General features: G+C 38.8%; 1 protein-coding gene across 3 annotated transcripts in view; it reads left to right on the forward strand.

Moving 5' to 3' along the window:
• The window catches only part of Rttn (rotatin), a 141,658-nt gene that overhangs the window by 23,354 nt on the left and 95,045 nt on the right, over positions 1–23,259 (forward strand). For all 3 annotated transcript variants that reach the window (XM_038330131.1, XM_038330132.1, XM_038330133.1), the window contains exons 12-18: positions 13,768–13,980; positions 15,357–15,469; positions 16,767–16,893; positions 18,425–18,550; positions 19,001–19,117; positions 20,747–20,883; positions 23,057–23,228. In XM_038330131.1, coding sequence (XP_038186059.1) covers positions 13,768–13,980; positions 15,357–15,469; positions 16,767–16,893; positions 18,425–18,550; positions 19,001–19,117; positions 20,747–20,883; positions 23,057–23,228 — 1,005 coding nt within the window. The remainder of the gene's footprint in view (positions 1–13,767; positions 13,981–15,356; positions 15,470–16,766; positions 16,894–18,424; positions 18,551–19,000; positions 19,118–20,746; positions 20,884–23,056; positions 23,229–23,259) is intronic.

Raw genomic sequence — 23,259 nt, forward strand, 5'->3', positions numbered from 1 at the left:
GGAGGAAGCTATGCTTGATATTTTATGCATCCAGTGCACACTGATCAGAGGAAGGCTTTGCCATTCCCAGTGTGGCTGAGGCATTGAGATCCTAGACATGGCTATGCCCATGTCAGTAATACACATTCACTCAGGAAGTTATCTGCCTCTTATACCTTTACCCAAGGCTTCTTCTATTCCTCACGGATAATTATCAGATCCCTGGTTATTGGGTATCCTCTGCTGATGCAATAAGTTAGATAAGGCCAAATTAAAAGTCCAGGTTTAATGAGCAAAGCAACTCCAGAATGGTCTTGGGGGAAAGGAGAAACCACATGACCTTTTGTTAGGAGGCCATTTAAATATCCTATAGGTATGGTCTTGAGCATCTCTGTGGGAGGAGCTGCTATTTCATGGGCTTTCTGAGACTGTGCAAGGTTTGGAACATCCCAGACTCCTTCAGTATGTGGGTGCCCGTTCAAGTCTGGCTACTTCCTGTGTGCTTGGGATGACTTGGGGAGCAGGGAGTAGGGAGTTGGTGGACTCAAGCTTAGTGGAAGAAACATTCAATTAGCTGCCATCCTGGAGACCTCAGGCATCTGTTCCTTGAGGGAGCAGAGGAGTCAGGTTGCTAAGAGAAAAAATAGACAATTAACACTGGCCCTATGAACAGGGCTAGCCGTGGGAAGAGTGAAGACTGCCAGAAAGAATGAAATAGAGATGTGCGTTGGTTGTACAGAAGAGACAAGGGTGAATGAGCCAGACGAAAGAGCAGATACGCCCTTGAGTCTGGAGAGGTGGTACCAGCACTGATGTCTCAGGAGCTTGGGGGGATGGCGTGCCAAATTAGGGGATTATGCTTTCTTCAGGAGTACTTGAGCCATTGCATCTGCTGTTTCTCTGGAGGTGGGGAGATGCCTCTGTCCATCCTGTAAGGGTGTCAGTAAGAATTTGAAGAAAACAGAGCTTTTTTGAGTGGGCATGTGGATGAAATCAACCTGTTAGTTCTCATCAGGTTGGTGTCCTCAAAACTGGTGTTGCAGGGACTGCCATATCTGGAAGGCCACCTGTTGTTGGAAGGAGGCCACTTGTTTGTTCCCCGGCCACCCAGACTCCATAAAATAAACACACAGAAACTGTATTAATTAAATCACTGCTTGGCCCATTAGCTCTCACTTCTTATTGGCTAACACTTATATCTTAATTTAACCCATCTCCATTAATCTGTGCATCACCATGAGGTCATGGCCAACCAGCAAAGTTTCAGCACGTCTGTCTCTGTCAGCAACCCCATGGCTTCCCCTGACTCTTCCTCCTTTCTCCCAGGTCAGGGTAGTTTTTCCCGCCTAGCTCTGTTCCTCTATAGCTCTGCTGTAGGCCCAAAGCAGTTCTTTATTTATCAATGGTAATCACAGCATACGGGGGGAATCCCACATCAACCTGTGGATTGACCTTGGCACAAGTCTGGCAGGACGAGTGGACCTGTCTAGAGACTGATCCACCAGGCCAGATTCCCTGATACAGTAGCAGGAACATGCAGGTATCTTGGTGTCATAGCAAAAGGCTATGGCTTTGGGTATAAAAGGTATTAACATTTTTAGAAGACAATCAAGGAAATTTACTGAAAAAGAAGTTGAACAAGTGAAGGAGGAGGAGAGAATTCAACATGTCTGCAGGGTTCTGTATACTCTCCAATGTTAACCTGTTCTGTATTTGAACAAGTGAAGGAGGAGGAGAGAATTCAACATGTCTGCAGGGTTCTGTATACTCTCCAATGCTAACCTGTTCTGTATTTGAACAAGTGAAGGAGGAGGAGAGAATTCAGCATGTCTGCAGGGTTCTGTATACTCTCCAATGCTAACCTATTCTGTATTTGGCTGTTTTTTGCTCTTTTGGGAGGCCTGCCAGCCAGGTCCTAAATAAATCACACATGGAGGCTTATTCTTAATTATAAATGTTCGGCCTTGGCTTGCCTTGTTTCTTGTTAGCTTCATCTATCTTTGACTTGAGGGATTTTATTTTTCTCTTATCCTATATGCCTTTTCTTATTCTATATCTGGCTGTATAACAGGGTGACTGGCTCATGAAGTCTTTGTTCTTCCTCTTGTTTCTTCTTTCTCTCCTAGATTTTTCCTTCTATATATTCTCTGTGCTTGCCAGCTCTGCTTATCCCTTCTTTTGCCTTGGCATTGGCTGTTAAGCTCTTTATTAGGCCAAGCAGGTGTTTAAAGACAGGCAAAGTAACCCAGCTTGACATACAGATAAAAGTAACAGACCTTAAAATAATATCCTACAATATTATTCTTAAAAACTAGGAACAGTAAAATCCACAGAAATTTAAGCACTTTTGAAAACTGTTTGTAGTTTATGAGATTATCAAAAAATTGAATTTATCAACGTTATAACTCTGAACCTCTGAATTACATCTAAAACCTGTTTATCCTGTACTGTGAAGCATGTGAATGAGGCAAGCCTCTCTGTGTCTTTATCAGGAAACTTAACTAATGAACTGATGAGCTACCAAGTGGTTGTAGTCTTCGGTGTCAGGAGAGAGCTATTGAACTGGTAAGGCTATCAGTACCCTAGTCATCAAACATCATCGATCTGAGAAGGATAAATTTTACCTGAGTGAGCAGAAGTGAGCAGCTTTCCAGCTACCTAGGGCTCCTCTCCCAGGTCTCTCTGTGGCCGTCAAACACTATCAGTCTTTAGCTGCCAAGCCCAGGAGAACTGACAGATTTTTCTGTGGAGCAGGAATTTGGAAAGAGTGGCCTACCCTTTCTTGGATTTTTTTTTTTTTTTATTGTTCTCAGTCTGGACAGGGTCTTGACAATAGTTTAAAGTACAAAGCAGTTTTTTGCTGTGTGGCTGGCTTTGCTACAGTTAAAGCAAGCTTCCAGGCGGAAGTTTCTGCGGCCGTGTATCTTCTTGGAGCAGAGACAGGATGCTGCCTGTAGCTGGCATCTCTCTATCATGAGAACCTTTTTTATTAAAATTTCACATTCTCAGATCTCTGAAGTGTTTGAGGATCAGGGAACAAAATCTGTTAGGTGTACCTAAATTAGACAAATGTTGTTCAGGCTTAACTAAAGCTAAATCTGAACAAATCAAAGAAGTTGATTATTTATGAGGTAATTAATGGTAATTAACTTTGTAGTTTAGCAAATTAGCTACAGCTTGCCAATGTTAGTAAAAGCAAGAAGGCTAATTGGTCTTTGTTAACCTGAGTAGACGTTAGTAAGGGAAACCCTTTGTCAGACTGTTTATGCATAGTAAAATAGGAATATCTCAGTCTCTAGTGTTCAGCTGTGATCCTCAAACATAGAGCATAATTATAATCTGTGGAAGGCAAAACCAACTTTTAACATTCTTACAAAATCTAATTGTCAACAAGACACATCCCTGTGCATGGATATATAGAGGTGCAGCTTTGATACTTTAGTAGACCATCATTTTAAACCTTAACTTTAATAAACCTTGTTTTTAGGACAGGACAGGAATTATGCAGAAATCTGTCCTAATCAAAGATAACTTGGAAACCTAATGTCTACTGGTGGACCCATTTCCTTGTGCTCCCCTTTATCTAAGATGGCAACAAAGTCATATGTCCTCTATCTAAGATGGCTGTGAGATCATATGACCTCTTTCTTTTCCATACTTAGTCAATATGGCCAGTGCCCTCGTGGAGTTTTCTAGAACAGTTTAAATTTGGAGTTACTAGTTTTTAACTTTTGTTACAGATTTTTAACCATTCATAATTTTCTTAGCTGTTTTTCATTAAAATAAAGTAGACCAGCATAAATTAGTCATCACATCAAGGTTCAGCAAAGCCCATAGGCAAATTCTGCGTCTGGACAGCTATGTGTAATAATCAGCTGAGCTATAACCAAGACATACAGAATATGCAATCCCAGACATCCAAGACTAGTTAAAACAAGCATGTAGTGACCACATGATTCATACATTTTTATCCATACATACAAACTAGACAGAGAAACAAGCTGCAGGAGTTCAGGTGGAAACAGAGACCGAACCCTGTGTCTGTAGTCTGTCTGTATTGTGAGAGAAAGCCAGGAAGTAGCAGAACCTGCAGGCTACAAGAGCCAGAGCAGGCAGGAGCAAAGGAGGGTGGATGGGCAGGGAGAATCATAGCCTGGTACTATGGTAGTGAGAGAGCAAAAAGTGACCTTGCCAGGGTGTGCCGGTAAGAGAAAGCAGCAGGAACAGTAGAGTTCAGGGGAATTGGGGGAACAATTGAGGGAAGGCACAAGAAGTGGGCAGACAGACAAGCAGGGAACAGTGGCTGTGGTCAGAGATGCAGACAGAGAACTGGAGAGGAGATGGGATTTGGATAAATTTTGTAGGAGAGTGCAGGGTGTCTGGGGACTGAAGTTGAACTTGCAGGTACCCATTCACAGGCCTTTGCTGTGTGCCAGAGGGAAACTGCCTTCAGTTGTGTAACCCCACGACTGGGAGCAGTATGTGGGATTGCCTGTGTGTAGGATGCCTTTCTCAACAGGGGAACCCCAGGGGGCCGGAGATGCCTGGCACTGCAGTGGCTTGGCAAGCAATCTGGAGGTCGGAAGAGGTTTTGGACCTCCTATAGGCATGTGTTTTCAGAAAAGATTCAACTCTACCCAGGTTCAGTACCAAGTTTAGCCACCTGGCTTGGTACCTTTTCTCAGTCAGACATTCTCATCTTATTTCCTCTGTATGTGGCTTTCCTCTTCCCAGAATTCATTTAGTCTGGTTGCCCATCCTATACTAACTGTCTGGCTACAGCCAATCAGCATTTTATTAACTTAATACGAGTGCCAAAATCTTTATAGTATACAAGAGCATTATCCCACAGCAGGTACCCACATGCATTTTGCTTACATGTGTACACAGACACAAAGAAAAATAAACTCTGATAAAGCCTAATTGTTTGACTCATATTGCTAATATTTGATATTTGGTTCTTTGTTTCAGTATCTAAGCTATATTGATGGTTTGAGCTAATTATATGAATTCAAGTGTTTGTTTTTTGACAGTTCTTCATGTAATTGACATAATCTCTTACAGAGATGCTTTTCCACCTTTGATATTATTAAACTTTTGTCCTCGTTTTTAGTACATTCTTAAAATCTACTTTTCTATTTTACCTAATCCTTTCTTTTTAAAAAACTTGGTCTTTTTATTTGGGCTATAAAATAATCTCTTGGAAAATATTTTAATATACAAAGAAGAACAAAAATTTACTTATGATTTCATATTAATTTGTGTTTTTTCTTTTTTCCTTTACTGTCAAATTGAGAGTATCTATAAAAATTATACTTTTATGATGCCGTTTTCTCTCTAATACACATTTCTATGTAACTAGGCACTTCATAAATTTTAATGGATACTAGTATTTTACCATAAAAATGTTCTATAATTTATAATGACATTCTTTTCAAAATTAAATTTAGGATTTTTTTTCTCATTTTTTTATTCAAGATTTCCATCTCCTCCCCCTTCCCTCCCCTCCCTTCCACCCATACCCCCACTCCACCCCTCTCCAAAGACAAAGAACCATCAGGGTTCCCTTCACTATGTTAAGTCCAAGGTCCTCCCAGCTCCCCCTAAGTCCAGGAAGGTGAGCAAGCAAACTGACAAGGCTCACAGTGAGCCCGTCCATGCTGTAGAGTTCATGTTCATTGCCATTGTCCTTGGTTTCTCAGTCCTCCTCCACTGTCAGCCACATTCAGAGAGTCCGGTTTGGTCCCCTGTTCCATCAGTCCCATTCCGACTGGACTTGGTGGTCTCCCGTTAGATCTGTTCCACCGTCTCAATGGGTAAAAGCACTCCTCGCGGTCCTGGCTTCCTTGCTCATGATCTCCCTCCTTTTGCTCCTCAACAGAACCTTGAGAGCTCAGTCTGGTGCTCCTATGTGGGGCTCTGTCATTTTCTCCATCCAATGCCAGGTGAAGGTTCTATGGTGATATGCAAGATATTCATGAGTATGACAATAGGATCTGGACATTTCTGGCACCCTCTCCTCAGCTGCCCTAGGAACTAGCTGGGGTCGTCTTCCTGGACACCTGGGAACCCCTCTAGAGTCAAGTCTCTGCCAACCCTAGAATGGCTCCCGTAACTAAGATATATAATTCCTTGTTCCCATATCCACCCTTCCTATATCCCAACCATCCTATTCCCCCAAGCTCTTCCCATCCTCCACTTCACCCTTTTCTCTCCCCATCCCCCCATCCCCCCATCCCACCCCACCCCCATGTTCCCATTTTTTGTCCGGCAATCTTGTCTACTTCCAATAACCAGGAGGATAACTATATATTTTTCTTTGGGTTCACCTTCTTATATAGCTTCTCTAGGATTTTTTACGAATTATAGGCTCGATGTCCTTTATTTATGGCTAGAAACCAATTATGAGTGAGTACATCCCATGTTCCTCTTTTTGGGCCTGGGTTACCTCGCTCAGGATGGTGTTTTCTATTTCCATCCATTTGCATGCAAAATTCAAGATGTCATTGTTTTTTACTGCCGAGTAGTACTCTAATATGTATATATTCCACACTTTCTTCATCCATTCTTCCACTGAAGGGCATCTAGGTTGTTTCCAGGTTCTGGCTATTACAAATAATGCTGCTATAAACATAGTTGAACAAATGCTTTTTTTTTTTTTTTTTTTTTGTTTTTTGTTTTTTGTTTTTTGTTTTTTTGAGACAGGGTTTCTCTGCAGCTTTAGAGCCTGTCCTGGAACTAGCTCTTGTAGACCAGGCTGGTCTCGAACTCACAGAGATCCGCCTGCCTCTGCCTCCCGAGTGCTGGGATTAAAGGCGTGCGCCACCACCGCCCGGCTTGAACAAATGCTTTTGTAATATGATTGGGCATACTTGGGTAAATTCCCAATAGTGGGATTGCTGGGTCCTGGGGTAGGTTGATCCCAAATTTCCTGAGAAACCTCCACACTGCTTTCCAAAGCGGTTGCACAAGTTTGCATTCCCACCAGCAATGGATGAGTGTACCCCTTACTCCACATCCTCTCTAGCAAAGGCTATCATTGGTGTTTTTGATTTTAGCCATTCTAGCAGGTGTAAGATGGTATCTCAGCGTTGTTTTGATTTGCATTTCCCTGATTGCTAAGGAGGTTGAGCATGCCCTTAAGTGTCTTTTGGCCATTCGGACTTCTTCTGTTGAGAATTCTCTGTTCAGTTCAGTGCCCCATTTTTTAATTGGGTTAATTAGCATTTTAAAATCTAGTCTCTTGAGTTCCTTATATATTTTGGAGATCAGGCCTTTGTCTGTTGCGGGGTTGGTGAAGATCTTTTCCCAGTCAGTAGGCTGCCTTTTTGTCTTAGTGACAGTGTCCTTTGCTTTACAGAAGCTGCTCAGCTTCAGGAGGTCCCATTTATTCAATGTTGCCCTTAATGTCTGTGCTGCTGGGGCTATACGTAGGAAGCGGTCTCCTGTGCCCAAATGTTGTAGAGTACTTCCCACTTTCTCCTCTAACAGGTTCAGTGTGTTCAGATTGATATTGAGGTCTTTAATCCATTTGGACTTGAGTTTTGTGCATGGTGATACACACGGATCTACTTTCATTCTTCTACAGGTTGACATCCAGTTATGCCAGCACCATTTGTTGAAGATGCTTTCTTTCTTCCATTGTGTGCTTTTAGCTCCTTTATCAAAAATCAGGTGTTCATAGATTTGTGGGTTAAGATCTGGGTCTTCTATTTGATTCCATTGGTCGACTTCTCTATTTTTATGCCAATACCAAGCTGTTTTCAATACTGTAGCTCTGTAATAGAGTTTGAAGTCAGGGATGGTAATGCCTCCAGAAGTTCCTTTATTGTATAAGATTGTTTTGGCTATCCTGGGTTTCTTGTTCTTCCATATAAAGGTGATTATTGTCCTCTCAAGATCTGTGAAGAATTTTGATGGGATCTTTAAGGGGATTGCATTAAATCTATAGATTGCCTTTGGTAGTATTGCCATTTTTACTATGTTGATCCTCTGAATCCAAGAGCAAGGGAATTAAAACCCATATTTTATAAAAGCTTTGTTTTTAGGTAGCTTTTTGTTATAGTGCTAACATGTTCAAACAAGTATGCAGCTGAATGCATTTCAGACTGTTGACCACCTTCTTGAATAGACAACGTTACCAGCTTATCAGACCGGAAATTACCGCATCTAAAAGGACTGTGGACCTCCTCCAGGAAGGCCTTCTCTCTGCTGACCAGTTTGTCGCTTTGAAGGTCATGCCACAGAGCTGTGAAATCTTGCTCAGCTTCTAGTCTTTGGGCTTTATCACTCACTGTTGCTCCTTTTTGAAGCAACTTGTTAATTTTTATTGCAAAATAAAATATTGCATACATATTAAATGGGTTTTCAAGGCACAAATATGGTTTACAAATCTTACTGACTACATATGTTTTATCTGTTTTTAAACACTTGTTATTTATTGTGTGTGTGTTTGTGGGTACATGTGCCGCAGTAAGTCACAGTGCTACTTGTGGAAATTGGCTCTCCTCTACAGTGTAAGCTCTATACACTCAAGCATAGTGGCAGGTGCCTTTAAATACTGAGCCATCTCAGTGGCCCTGATTTTATACACACACACACACACACACACACACACACACACACACATATTTATATATATTTTTTCTTTTCTTTAAAGAAAAGAAAACAAACTATCTTTTTTCATTAGACATACCAATACAAGTTCCCACTCCCTCCCTTCCTCTCATTCCCTCCACATACCCTCCCACCCCATCCCCATCCAATCCTCTGATGGTCAGGCACATTGCTTTGGGGAAGGTCCAAGGCCCTCCCTACTATATCTAGGCTGAGCAAGGTATCATCCAAAGAGAATAGATTCCCAAAAAGCCAATACATGCAGTAGGGATATATCCTGGTGCCACTGCCAGTGACCCCTCAGTATGCTCCAGCCATGCAACTGTCAGCCACAATCAGAGGGACTAGTTTGGTCCTTTGCTTGTTCCTTCCCAGTCCAGCTGGAGTGGTGAGTTCCCATTAGCTCAGGTAGACTGTTTCAGTGAGTGAACCTATCATGGTCTTGACCTCTTTGCTCATATTCTCATTCCTCCCACTCTTCAACTGTACTTAGGGAGCTCAGCCCTGACTATATTTTTAAATGTAAGGTTATATCTCTGAACTTGACTGTTAGTGGTAAAATCTTACACGTCATTCATGTACAGCCAGTGGAGTTATTTAAGAAAACACTACTTTAAGGAAAGTGTGTCAGTTAATGCATTAACGATAACCTTAGAGGGCACCAGTATCCTTCAATACCCCATTTGGAAATGAAAAATGAAAAGAACATCCTCTTGGATTAGTGTAGTCAAGACTGAGTCTAAATTTGAATTCTTCATTTGTTTTCCTGTACGTTTTTCCTGTCTGTGGTTTTTAGTTACTGGTCTGTCTACAATCTGTTCATTGTGTGTGTCAGTGTCTGTGTCAGATGCTTGTGTGTGTATACTTGTACATGTGTGTATCTGTGTCAGATGCTTGTGTGTGTATACTTGCACATGTGTGTATCTGTGTCTGATGCTTGTGTGTGTATACTTGTACATGTGTGTATCTGTGTCAGATGCTTGTGTGTGTATACTTGTACATGTGTGTATCTGTGTCTGATGCTTGTCATGCCTTTCCTAACACTGCAGGAAACAGCTTGGGAAAGGATTAAGAATTCTTTACAGAAATCTTTTTCTTTTTGAGACAGGGTTTCTTGTAGTTTTAGAGCCTGTCCTGGAACTAGCTCTTGTAGACCAGGTTAGCCTCGAACTCACAGAGATCCACCTGCCTCTGCCTCCCGAGTTCTGGGATTAAAAGCGTGAATCACCAATGCCCCGGCCAATAATCTTAAATTACTGACCTTGAGTAACACCCATTACTACAAACAGTTGTTATCAAGCTATATTCACAGATTACTTTTAATACTTACAGTGAAGATTGCTTCTAACTGATTGGCTGCTTTCACCAAATGATTATCACAACATACATATACACATACATAATTCTGGGTCAGAATCATGTAAGAGTGTGAATTTAAAACAAAAATTGCATTTGGCTTAGCTTGTACAGTGAATTGCACGGAAGTGCAAGGCCTAGTGAGGTGGTTCCTTATTCAAGACAGGCTAAACTCAAACAGGCTAGGCACAGAGTAGGATTGCAGGTTATGTACACAGTAGGACTGCTGGTTAAGTTCACAGTCATACTGATCTCAGGGTACATTATTAACTTGATGGCAATGTCTAAAATAGTTTAGTTTCCTTGACGTCAAGGGACATTTTCAGAAAAATGTATTACCCCAGAATGCATAGAAAGAATGATGGCAGCGGCAGAACTACCTCCTGTGCCTTTTCAGTGTTCTTAGTTACTAACCACTCTCAGTTGTGTTCCTAGAAGGCTGGAGAATATGGGCTCAATCCTACTTAGTAATACTTAATACACATAATATACTTCCAGGTCATTTTGGAAAAGGTAAAATTTTACATTTAAAATGTGCATTTTGATTTGTGAAAAATTAAAATGTAGAATCCTAGTAGAGACCTTGGCCCTCATTAGCTATATAGTTGTGATTCTTAAAGCCATCTACTTGTTTAAACTCGTCAGATTAATGTTTCTAGACAAGACTTATCAATTACCTGAACTGCATGTGTGTGCATGTATAGATTGTGTGTGCATGTACAGTGTGTGTATAATATGCCCAGAGTCCTTTTTTTTGTTGAACATAGATATTTTTCGTTGTTTTTCTGAAGATAAATCAATGTTTATAATTTTTGATAGTACATTTGTGTTTTTAACTTACAGCTTCACTAGATCAGTTTTAGACACTGCAGGAAATTGTAATGAATGTATTTATAGGTTACTTATATTTCTTTAATTAACTACTTTAAAATGGCACTAAACAGAAATCCTCTTCCATTACTCCTCATGTCTCCATTGTATATAAATGTGAAGTTTTGCTGCCCTCTGCCTGTGAGGAGTCACCAACCACTGGAGGAGAATTTGAGCCCTGAAAATTGTCATGTTCACAGAGGTTTTCTTTTGAAATGGATATGTTTTGATTGTAAATACTTTGAAGAGTATTCATATGTGATTAAAATGTTGGTTATCTTGTGAAAAATATTTTAGGTGTGTGTGTGTGTGTGTGTGTGTGTGTGTGTGTGTGTAGCGGGGGGACTTGTCTGGAAATAATATCCCTGAATCAGAAGATGCAGAATCCATGTGTATTCTAGGAATAATCTTGTATTCTTCGCAGCTTGCAAGCAGAAGTAAAAGCAGAGAACTTCAGAGAACTTCATACATCATGTCCTCTTGCCATTTAGGGTTGCGTGTGCAGTCTCGTGACTGATGCTTCTGATTGAATGATGCAGAGCAGTACACTTTGAAGTATAATGCACAAACAGATCTCCTTGAGGTCTTGTTATTTCTGTCTTCCATATTCCATTAAATATGATTTACTTGTTTATATTTCCAGGCAAGACATGCACAATATCATATCATATGGTTTATATCATCAATATCGTAAGAGCTCTGGTGTTCCATTTTGAAACCTTCACTTGGATAGTGGTATCTCTTAACTCCTCACCTGAGACATACTTCTTTGCTTCTTACATGTTTTCTTCTTATAGACTTTGTTATTTCAATAAGTAGTATCTTCATTTTTCATTTGTTAATTCTTAGGCAAAAGTTCCAGCCCTTAAGTAACATTTCTCCAATATGAAGTACCTGAGTGGAACGCAATGTCCTGTTTGATATATATTATTGCAGTAAACTCTTCATTGGTTTCTCTATCTTTGCCTTTGTATTTTACCCTGTATTCATTGCAAACTAGTCTCAATAATTGCTTGCATCCTGTCACAGGCTTCCATCTGTGAGCAAATCCTTAAGAAAAATCAAAGCCATAGTTGATCTGGTGCATCTTTCTCTTTCTCCACCTCTCAGTACTATCTATAATGGCCTGATTGGAACTTTGCTATTCCCTTTGCTGAGACTGTTTTCCCCCAGATACCTTTATTTTCTGACTGTCTGGGTCCTTTATTTTGCATCTGGGAAGAGGGAGCCTTAGTTGAAGAATTGCCCCTATCAGACTGACCAAATTGAGGGGCATTTCTTGATTGATGATTGTTGTGGGAGAGCCTGGTCTGAAGTAGACCATGCCATTTTTGGGCAAGTGGTTCTGGGGTCATAGAAAACTAAGCAAGCCAGTAAACTGTTTTTCTCTGTGGGTTCTGCTTCAGTTCCTGCCTTCATGTTCTTGGCTTGAGTTCCTGCCTGGGTTTTCTTTGGGGATGGTTTGTAACTGGTAAGCCAAATAAACGTTTTCTTCTCTAAATTGGATTTGGTCATGACGTTTATCACAGCAGAAGAAAGCACACTAGGGCACTCTGACGTCACCATATGTTGCCTGAGCTCCTTCCGCTCCTTCAGCCAATAGCTGCTGAGATACCAGCCCATTGGGGCGTGGTCTCTCTGGTGTGTGGTTTTCCTCTCTTTTTCAATAGTAGAGTTGCTCACGACTTTCTAATATCTGCTTTCTGACTCATCTAAGCTTTTCAATGGTTTTAACCTAAAATTTGGTTCCATCTTTTGATCTTCATTTTTTGTTTGTCAACTCTTCAGGGCGCTGTTGCTTAATTGGTGAAGCATTTATCTAAATTGTTATATTGGGGTAAAAACCTGATAAAGAAACCAGCAGAGGCACCACCAGCTGTCCCTCTCTCGCCATGCTTCTCAGATGAGAAAGGCCTGCGAATCATTCCAAGTTCCTCTGTACTGTCCTCTTTACTGTGCCTCTCTGTTGTAGCATATCCTGGGTCCTCCCAAATCTCTAGGGCTAATTTTGGTCAGCTAGTCTTTAACTTTGTCCCTGATTCATTTAGACTGAGACTGCAATCTTATTAACAGTCTCAGTTTGTCACAGTACGATCAAATATCCCACAACAAATTGATCCAGCTCTTAATATTTGACTTTCAAGACGATGATGATTATTGTTAAAGTAGGACATCCATAAAATAAATCATGGTTAAACCCAGTAATAAAGACAGTATTTCAGTCATACTACTGAGCCTGTTGAATGGTTTTTCTTTAACTTTTACTTAATAACATTTCACTTCTTTAGCTAATACTAAGAATCTTACCACAAAACTAGAATTATTAAAAATCAGTTCTAGTTTTAAATCCATTGAGTTTTGGTTATAAAATATATCTTAATATAAAGAAGTACAATAGGCTTGTCTTCTGTAAGTTTTCTGGCACTATTTGAAATATTATGTTGAATTTTCTCTCAAAAGAGCACAAATCAACTTTTGCTCAAATAAATCAGGATGCGCTTGAAGTAATGTTGTGCTGTTTCACGTGTAGAGTGAGCCCTGCATTGCATGGTTACTTATGTCAAAGAAAATGTTTTTGTTCCCAGGAGCATCTTGGCCTTCTTGCTTTGCTTTATAGCTGAGGGGTAAACAAGGGACAGACTAGAGGTAGAGCAATTCCGGATCTTGTTCCAGGAGGAGCAATCTCCTGGCCTGGGACAAAGAGTCCATATATGGACTTCAGACATTTTGAGCAGAGAGAAATTTCATTGAATAAAACATAGACGTACATGATATGTTGATATGTTGGGAAATACAATTTTCTCTTGAAAGAACATAAATTTTTGGTAGAAAATGAGGAAGATAGACTGAACTAACTTTGTGTTTTACAGTGTGTTTCTAAAAAACACTTTAGAAAATATTTAACTTTTTGTTTTGTTTTTTGTTTTTTTTTTTTTTTAAATCTAGGCGAGTGAGTTTTTGCCAGAGCCCATGTCAGCAGCATTATTCCTTGTGTCTTTGGACATTCCTATTTCTTTGGAATATCCAGAGATTCATGACGCTGTTGTGTCGTATTTGGAACAGCTGGATTCTGAAAACTACAGTATTTATAAACGAACTGCAGAGGCTGTTTATTCAATTGAATGTACCTGCAATTTCCTATCTGATGTTGGTAAAGAGGTAAAGTATTTTGCGAGTATCTCCTACATCTTTATGGTGAAGTGTTGAGAAAAATCTAACCTACGCTGCTCCAACTGATAGATGTACAACAAATAAATTTCTAGGAGTGTGATACATTTTTATTGAATGGGTCTGTAGTCTGATTAAAATAAGGATATAAATTTGCACAAAAGCAACACAGTTACTGTAGTGTACTGAATAGTGTGTAGTCATAGAATTAGCAGTTTCAGAAACCATAACTGTCTTATTGTGGGAAGGGAGTGATGACCTATTTAATCCAAATTATGATAGCTATGTTAATGCATACTTACAGGCTTGTAGATTAAATTTTGTTTTAATTTTTTATGTCTTTAATTGTAGTCTTGAATTATTTGTAAGATAGTGGGTGTCTTAAGGTATAGTATCAAAGAAGTAATTATTACCATTCATCTCATTTAAAAATATTATTGAGCATAACATATTATATTGAAAGACTAGTGGATCCTAGAGATGACATTGCTTCTAGTAGAGATAGCATCTGAAAATTCCAAAATTGGTCCTGCCCACAATTCTTACTCCCTTTGAGCATCTCTGAACTTCTTTGTTATAATTTTCTTTTATTTGTTCGTTATGGAGTTTTTCCTTAGTTTGCCATATTCTCTTATCCCCTCCAGACCTTATTCTTGTTAGGTAAGGGCGTTGCTGCTGGAGCTGAATCACAGCTCAGCCCTTTTTGTTTGCTCTCCTGTTTGCTGTTGTAAATTGGTGGGATTGGCCTTGAGCTCATTTTGTAGTCCTGGCAGGCCTTACACTTGGCCTACTTAGTTTCTTGGATGAAGGCCCAAGCTATCTGCCCTGGCTCATTTTCTGTTTCCTGTCACTTCTTGATGCTTCTAACTTTCTGTTTCTTTCTTTACAGTTTTTTTTTTTTTTTTTTTTTTTTTTTTTTTTTTTTTTTTTTTTTTTTTTTTTTTAAACAGGGTTTTCTGTAACTTTGGAGCCTGTCCTGTAACTAGCTCTTGTAGACCAGGCTGGCCTCGAATGTTTGGCATTCTGCAATCTTTTGGCTGTGCACCTGTAGATGCCTTCGTTGTTTCCAGAACTTGTCAGGATGGTAGAGAGGGATAGTAATAACTACACCAGTATTTTAGTCACAGAGTCACAAACGAGCAGAGGCTACCCACATAGTGAGTGGTCTCAGGTGGTATTTCACTGTGCTTCCCCTACACATTGCCTTCTAAGTTGACATTTGTAGACTGATTCTTCAGAAAGTGTACTTAAAGAATCCTGAACAGGGTCTCTGAACGGTTTAATTTCTTGAAGGTACTTAGTTAACTATGAGAATTTTTGTTGTATATGAATTTCATATATCTTACCCCTTTTCTCTTTTATTACAGGAAGAAAAGAATCTCCTAGAATTAATAGAGCTGGCAGACAAAGCCTTGCGTAGCTTTTCCTACCATCAGCACTCCCCCCTAATAAAGGAAATCATCTGCATTTGTTCAAAGATGTAATATTTTCTTTGTTAAATGTGACAGTATAGGCCTGTGTCTGTGTGTGTGTGTGTGTGTGTGTGTGTGTGTGCATGTATGCACATGTGTCTATGTGTGTGTATGTGTGGGCATTAACATGAATATGTCAATTTAGGAATAATATGCATGAAAATGTTACATAAACTTAGGAATTATATAAATGAAAATGACCTTCCCTGTTTCGTATTTTCGTTAAAATTGTTTCATGGGTCTCACTATTTAATTGTATTAGCTTATTAAATTGTATGGCTGCATTAACTAGTTAACTGCTTTATTCAGGCATTAACTTTGACAGTGTCATGCCTGTGATGAAATGAGTAGGTTTTGTATTTGTATGCACTGTAGTCATCCCTGTCAACTACTCAAGCAGTTATCAGTTTAAGTAGCTAGAGGTGCTGGCTCACATTTACAGGCTAGTGCTCAGGATAACAGAAGCAGGGGATTCACTCTGAGTTCAAAGTCAGAGTGTACTCTATAGTGAGACCCAATCTCAAAAAATAAAGTCAAGACAGAAACAATTCCCCAAGTTTAAGATTTTTTTATATACGCTTTATTGAATTACTAATTTTATAAAATTTAGTAATTTTATAAAACTTATGGATTTTTAGAAAGCACCATGCATTGGTTAATTTACTTTGAGGACACTGGAACAGATTCCTATAATAAAATATGATGACTATCGGTTAACTTTGAGTTTTAATTAAGTTTTTATTAATGTGGATAATATGAGTGTACATGTCATGACATATGTGTGGAGGTAGGAGGACAACGTTGGGGATTGATTCTCTTCTTCCACTGTAGGATCTGGTAACTGAACTCAGATCATCAGGTTGCCGTGACAAACACCTCTACCGCTTAAGCTATTTTATTGGCTCAAGTCCAAAAGTTTTTTTTTTATTGTTGTTTTTGTTTGTTTGATTTTCTGTTGTTAAAATTTTGTTCTTTTTGTTAAGGTCTGATTGTATAGCCTTGGCTAGCCTGCAGCTTTCTATGTTGACCAGGGTGACCTGGAACTTAGGGATCTGTCTTTGTCGCCTGAGTGTTGGACTTGAAGGCTTGTGTCACTATGCCTGGCTGCAAGTGTGGTTTTAAGGATGTTTCTTTTTGTTTCTTTCTCTACTCCTCAAGAGAGTATGTTTTGCCAATCTAGGTAATTAAGGGAAGATCCCACTCAGAAGAACTGGAGCAGGAGGGGATCTTTCCAACATGCTGTGTAATTCTTCCCTTAGTGACTTGCTGCCATCAGATATTTTGGCTCTTTTTCTTTTTTACCAGCTGGAAATCTGCACAGGCCAGTCCGTTACTACAGGGGGAGAGTCAGAAGGTGTTTCTCCATATGCTGTCTCACCCGTGGCCACAGGTGAAGGTGGAGACCTATCAGTGCTGTCTGGAGATTGTGAAGGTGTGCCTTTTCTTTTGCCTGTTTTTAAAACTAATTTGTTAATATGAGAACTAAGAATGGATTCTCATACTGTGTCTCTAGAATGAAATTTCCCAAGCTTTTGTGTTAGCCCTAAGAACTGTACTTCATTAGTAGATTGTAGTCATTAGTCTGATTTGGGAAGCTTGCACTGTTAAATTTCCTTTGGCTTCTTAGTACCTTTGAACAACTTTATTAAATCTAACAATGCCTGTAAATCTGTTTGGGTGTTGCCATTCTTACTCCCAATACCACAGCTATCCAGACGTCTTTCTCTCCCCTTCCATACCATCGGCACAGCTGCTCTTGGTGCTGGTGTGTACTTTCCACCCATGTTTTTAGAATATGTGTTTCTTGTATGTGCATGTCTTTATAAATAAAGTGTATTACTGTTTGTTTTGTGCATCGTAAGTATAGTTTCATACTATACATGTTATTGCCAAGTTTTTTAGTTTATCTGAAGGATTTGAGATCTACTTAGGTAATTCATCTTTATTGTTAAAAGTTTGGGTTTGTTTCCTTTTACTTAGTGGTGAGTATTTAGGTCGAATCTCTTTTTTACTGAACTGAGGTTTCTAATTCTGAGTGCTGGGGTGTCTACCCCATCGTGCTCAGATGGCACTATGCCCTTCTGAGATGACTTTTAAAAGCTATAACCTTGGTAGCATCATCTAGGAGATGGTCATAGGAGACTTACAGAAGGAATTATTATATTTATGATAGAATAAGCTGAAGCTCATTCATGAATAAGTTGAAGCTGAAGTGTGTCTTGAGGAAGTGACATCTATTTTTAAACTTTAGACTGAAGCTTTAACTCTCTAAAGTTTAGAGTACTTTTTGTGGCATTAAGTTAGGGGAGAGGCAGGAAGGGGAGCAGAGAAAAATGTAGAGCTCAATAAAAAACAATAAAAAAGCAAATACAATAATGTATGTGCACGTAAATGTGAGATCACATGTGTATATTTTGACCTCTGTATTATTAGTAGTTATAAAGACGAGTAATTTCCAGTATGAAAGGAATTGAGTTTACGTTTGTGACTCATTGTTGCATGTTCTATTAATAGTTTTGATCACTTCCGTTCTCTCTCACATAGCATCATATAAAAAATTTTCTGTTATAACTGGGAAAGGTTTTGATGTTTCCTACTTCCGTATGTTTCATAGATTTCTTCCCCAATACTTTTTATTTCTTCTTTTTTTTTAAATTTGAATTTTATTTTTCTTTCTCAAGCTTTAGTAAATCACGTCACAAATCAGACACATCAGGTTAAGGTTTTAGAGTTTTTTATATCTTTTGACTTTTAGGGGTTATGGCTGTTTGGTTATTTATGAAGACTTTGCTCATTGGCAGAACATTACACAGCCCATATAGACTTCAACAGCTAGATAGAAAATTTTAGTAGCTAAAAGACCTTTCTAATGATGTGAAAACTAAAGTATAAACAGAAGAAAGAGAATTCTTTTAGAAAAATCATTGTCACTAATTTAAAAAAAAATTTGTGTTATTTTACAGGAATGTTTAGGTGTCCATAATGTCACTAAACCTGTATCTTCACTTTGTAGTGGAATTCATTTTCTGCTTCATCCAAAAGTTCTATATGAAATCTCTGCGTTTGGTATTCAGGAACCCAAAAATGAGGTATGAGGTCTTAAAAATATGTATAAAAGATTACTAAGTCAAAGATATACTCTAATAAAATTGGACAGCCTCATGAGTAGCTATAAGGAAATGTATACTTGATATATTAAGTTCTGATAGTATTTACATAAAAAGAAATGTTAAAGGGAATGAATAAATCAAAATACAGAATGCTTTGGATCTCCTAGAATCAGATCAACATTTTACTTATTTCCTCTTACATAAAGGAACTGCAGAATAGTTATTATTTCAGACTTATTTGATAAGAGTAAAAGAGCAGAAACTTAAGGGAGAAAACTCAATAATATCAGAATATAGACGACATATGGAGAGAGGGACATTTGAAGAAAGAGAAGCTAGTTTTGTACCTTTTCAAGTTTTATTAAGCATTACAGGTCTGTGAGAGGGCTTAGTGGGACTTCTCATAGCCTGGCTGTGTCTGTTGTGTAGGTGAATGCTGCTGCCAAGGCCATTCTGTTGTATCTGCTTCAGGGACGATTAATGATGACAGCGCTGACCTGGAATAAGTTTATCGAGTCTCTCTGTCCTGTCATTCCAGTGCTACAGGTACTCTGTACAGTTCATTTTTTATGATACCATTTGTCTTTGGCTGGTTTTCAGTGATTTAAAAGAATGCAAATAGCAGAAATGTCACATTGTGAGAAAAATGAAGTGGAGCCTTGAGGGTACCGGGGAGAGAGAGCAGGAAGTGGGCAGCTGTCTTGTTTCTGGCAAGAGGTTAAACAAGGATAGCTAATTTGCCAGTGTATACTTTATAGATCTGGGTGGGAGGTCAAAAGTATTGACTGTGGAAAACGGAACTCACCCTTTTATAAAGGCTTTGAGGCAAAGCCAGCAATCCTTGTTAAGCAGACATTGCATAATTAGCTTGCCTCATGCGTTCTATTTGTGCATGTATTTAATTAGAGTGATGCTTTGATTAATGAGCTCATAGGCACAAAACTTTCTTAAGCAGCTCTTCTAGGCACTGAACGAATGAGGACAGTTTAGGTCCCTACCTCCCTTGGATGGAAAGGTAGAGCCAGAACCCACAAACGTACTTGCTGTGGTCCTGCCGCTGGGCATCAGCATGAAGAATGAAGTAGTATCCGGCCACCAGATGAGTTTCCACAAGTGGCTGGCCCTGAATAAGTCAAGCCATCTTTATTTATACTTTAAAAACAAGTGTGTTTTTCCATACTAACAAATTGTTTTCTCCACCCTCCAGTGTTAGCGTCCGGCAAAACAAATATGTCAAAAATTTTTTTTTCCAGTTCGAGACCAGCCTGGTCTACAAGAGCTAGTTCCAGGACAGGCTTCAAAGCTACAGAGAAACCCTGTCTCGAAAAACAAAAAACAAAAAACAAAACAAAACAAAACAAAAAAAATTTTCCACAACTTTTACATCAAAACATCTTTAAACCAAAAGCAAGACATCATTTTGCTATCTTGGCCAAATATTGAGCCAGGTTCATCCTGTCTTTACAAAACTAAAAGGTGATTAGCATAGGCACACATTTTCAAGAGTCTTATTCAAAACATATTTACAGAAAAATGGGTGATTTGACATAAACTGCTTGCATACAGTTAGCTTTTACTTTAACTGCCCATTGACTTTTTTTGTCTCTGATCCTGTCCTGAATTAGAACAGTTCCCAGGATCCGGAATGACAGCTGGCATTTCTAAAAAAGCATCAGTTCCTAAAGAATTTTAGGGGAAAATATTTTAGGAAAAACATGTAGAAGAAATGGCTGTAATTCACTGGAAATAGGCTACAGTTTCCTGCGGACAATGGTTATCTGTTTCCAATGGACACATAGGTTTTAGTCCTCAGACCTCACTGGTTCAGTTTCCCACAGGAAATTTCTATAGCACTCCTGCTTCAATCAGCTTGGAGAGGTTAAAGATCTGTTAAGTGTCTTGAGTATGGAGGTGCTACTGCTAGGATCTTGGAAAACAGAAATATGAGCATATTTTCCTTAATGTGTATTTTAAAAAATTATTTTGCTTTAATTTAGTTTTATTTCAGCTCCTTATCTCACATAGGTTATTTTGAAAAGAGATTCTGTTATTCATTTGACATGAGGGGGATTGATGAATTGCATGGCATGCCTGTATAATTACTATTATTTTCAAATTGAAAACTTAATATGTATAAAACTGAATGATAATTTCTCTTTAACAAATAATTCTTAGGGCTATGCTGATCCAGAAGATCCTTTAGGCAACTGCATTCTTCTTCTAAGCAAAGTGAGTTCTGAGACAGAAGTCATTCTCCCTTGCACTACCCGGCTGAAGTCCATGCTGCGGCTTTTGCTAGTGAAAAAGCCTTTGTGAGTACAGTGTAACCTTTTGAATAAAAAAGATTAATGAAGACATTTTGGAAAGTATAGTAATTATATGAATCTGAAATGGTAGAACTAAAGAACTGAAGGAAGGAGGCTCCATGTTGTTTATAACAAAATTGACCTTAAAATCCATACCAATGCAAATTATTCATATCTATATCACATATCAAAATGCAAAACTCTTTTAGTTCAACTTCAAAATCCCCATATTCTTTTAGTTTCAATACTGTTTAAAAGTCCAAAGTCTCATCTGAGACTCAAGGTAGTCTCTTTTAATTATAACCCATGTAAAAGCAACAAGCAAATTATATACTTCCAAATACAATGACAAAGAATATACATTACTATTCTAAAAGGGAGGTTATGGGACATATTGAGGAATACTAAACTAAATTAACACTTAAACCCAGCAGCGCAAACTCCAAATCCTGAAGCTGTGTATCCTTTGGCTGTGTCTTAGGTAGATATCCCATGGGTCTGGCATCTCTACATCTTTGGTTCCCCAACACAGCCCAGGCTTCACTTTCATAGCTTCACACGATGACCTCTGCACCTGACTTCAGTGGCCTTCTGCAGCCCTATTCCTCTTGTACCCTCCATGTCTCTAAAGCCAGAATCCGCCAAGCTCTACTGTGTGCTTGGAATGGAACCTGTCCCCTTCCTTAAATGATATTTACATAAGCTTTGATATGTTGTTCTTTAGGAACAGACAGTTCCGTAGGTCTTTTCCCAATTTCAGGACTAGATGGGGCGTATTGCCCTGATGGCACCATACCTTTTATTCCATTTAGTATAGGTCTGTCCTTTTCTCCTTCAGCATAAACCTTGGCTCCAACATTAAATCTCCTAGTGATCTTTTTCTTCTCAAGCTGTACATTTTGTCTTACATTTTGTTCTGCTTGCTTTTTTTTCTATTACACTCCTGCATAAAAATGATTAGTAGTAACCTAGTAACAGATTCTATTTTAAGCTATCTTGAAATCTCCTCTGCCAATGATATTAGTCTAAAACTTCAATTTAACCTCAGATAGATTGTTAGGACAAGGACAAAATGCAGCCACCTTCTTTGCCAAAATATCATAAGAATAGTCTCTAACCCAGTTGCTAATATTGTTTTTTTTTTTTTTTTCTGAAACCTCTTGAGTTGAGCCTCTGTTTTCCACATGGTTCTCATTACTACTGTCTTCCAGGCTTCTCCTTGAACGAATAGACTGCTTACAGCTGTCAACCACTATCCTAGTCTAGAGTCCTACATTTCTCCAAACAAAAACCAAAAATCCAGTATTGTCAGGCCTATTACAATAATACCTATTCCTGGTACCACCTTCATTCACAGTTTTCTATCATCATGACAGAACACCATGGTAAAGACAACTTATAAAAGAAAAGAAATCATTTTGGACCTCTGGGTTTCCAGAGAGAGTTTATGACCATTTTGGCAAAGAACATGGTGGCAGGCAGGCATGACACTGGAGAAGTAGCTGAGAGCTTACATATGATCAGAGAGAGAGATGCGGGGGGGGGGTGGATAGAGAGAAAGAGAGAAAGAGATGACAGGAGAGAGCATCTAACTGGGAATGTTGTAGGCTTTTGAAACCTCCAAGCCCACCCTGAAGTGACACATCCCCAGCAAGGCCATACCTCCCAATCCTTCCCAAACATTTCCACCAAATGTATTGAAATACAAGACTGACATGCTACATATTGCCCTAACGAGGCACCATTCTCCTTCAAACCGCCACATCTTACAATTTTGTTTTTAGACTACTAGGCTTCATCACTATGTTGCCTACCCTACTCTGAAACTCCAGTGATTAAGTGATCCTCTCTTACATCCTTGTGCAGTTGGGGCTACAGGTCTGACATGGAGATTAACTAAAGTTGTCTGTGTTATATAGTCTCTGTAGGAATACCCAATTGTTGTTATTAATTATTCTCAGTTTCTGATGTTATTTTTATAAACAAAGTTTACTATATGAAGATAGATCTATATGAAAGATTTTTGTAGAAATAGGAAAATATTATTGTTGGAAATATATATATATATTCACACACACATATATGTAATTATACTTTATTTTGGTAATTTTATGTATTTATAAGCCTGTTTATAAATATTTACATAGCACAAAATTCTGATTTAAATACTTTTTTTTAGGGTTCGTTCACTAGCATTAAAGCTTTTAGCATTTCATCTTACCAGTGAAGAAGGGGCCGATACAAAACGCCCATTCATAGATGCCAGAGTGCTCTCCCAAGTTACCAATCTATTTATTGTGAAAAGACCTATTGACCTTAAGTTGGATGACAGAAGAGACCTAGTTATTAAGGTAACTATAACTTTTGAGTTTATTACTGAGT

Source organism: Arvicola amphibius, chromosome 5 (assembly GCF_903992535.2).
Source record: "Arvicola amphibius chromosome 5, mArvAmp1.2, whole genome shotgun sequence".
Classification (NCBI taxonomy): Eukaryota; Metazoa; Chordata; class Mammalia; order Rodentia; family Cricetidae; genus Arvicola; species Arvicola amphibius.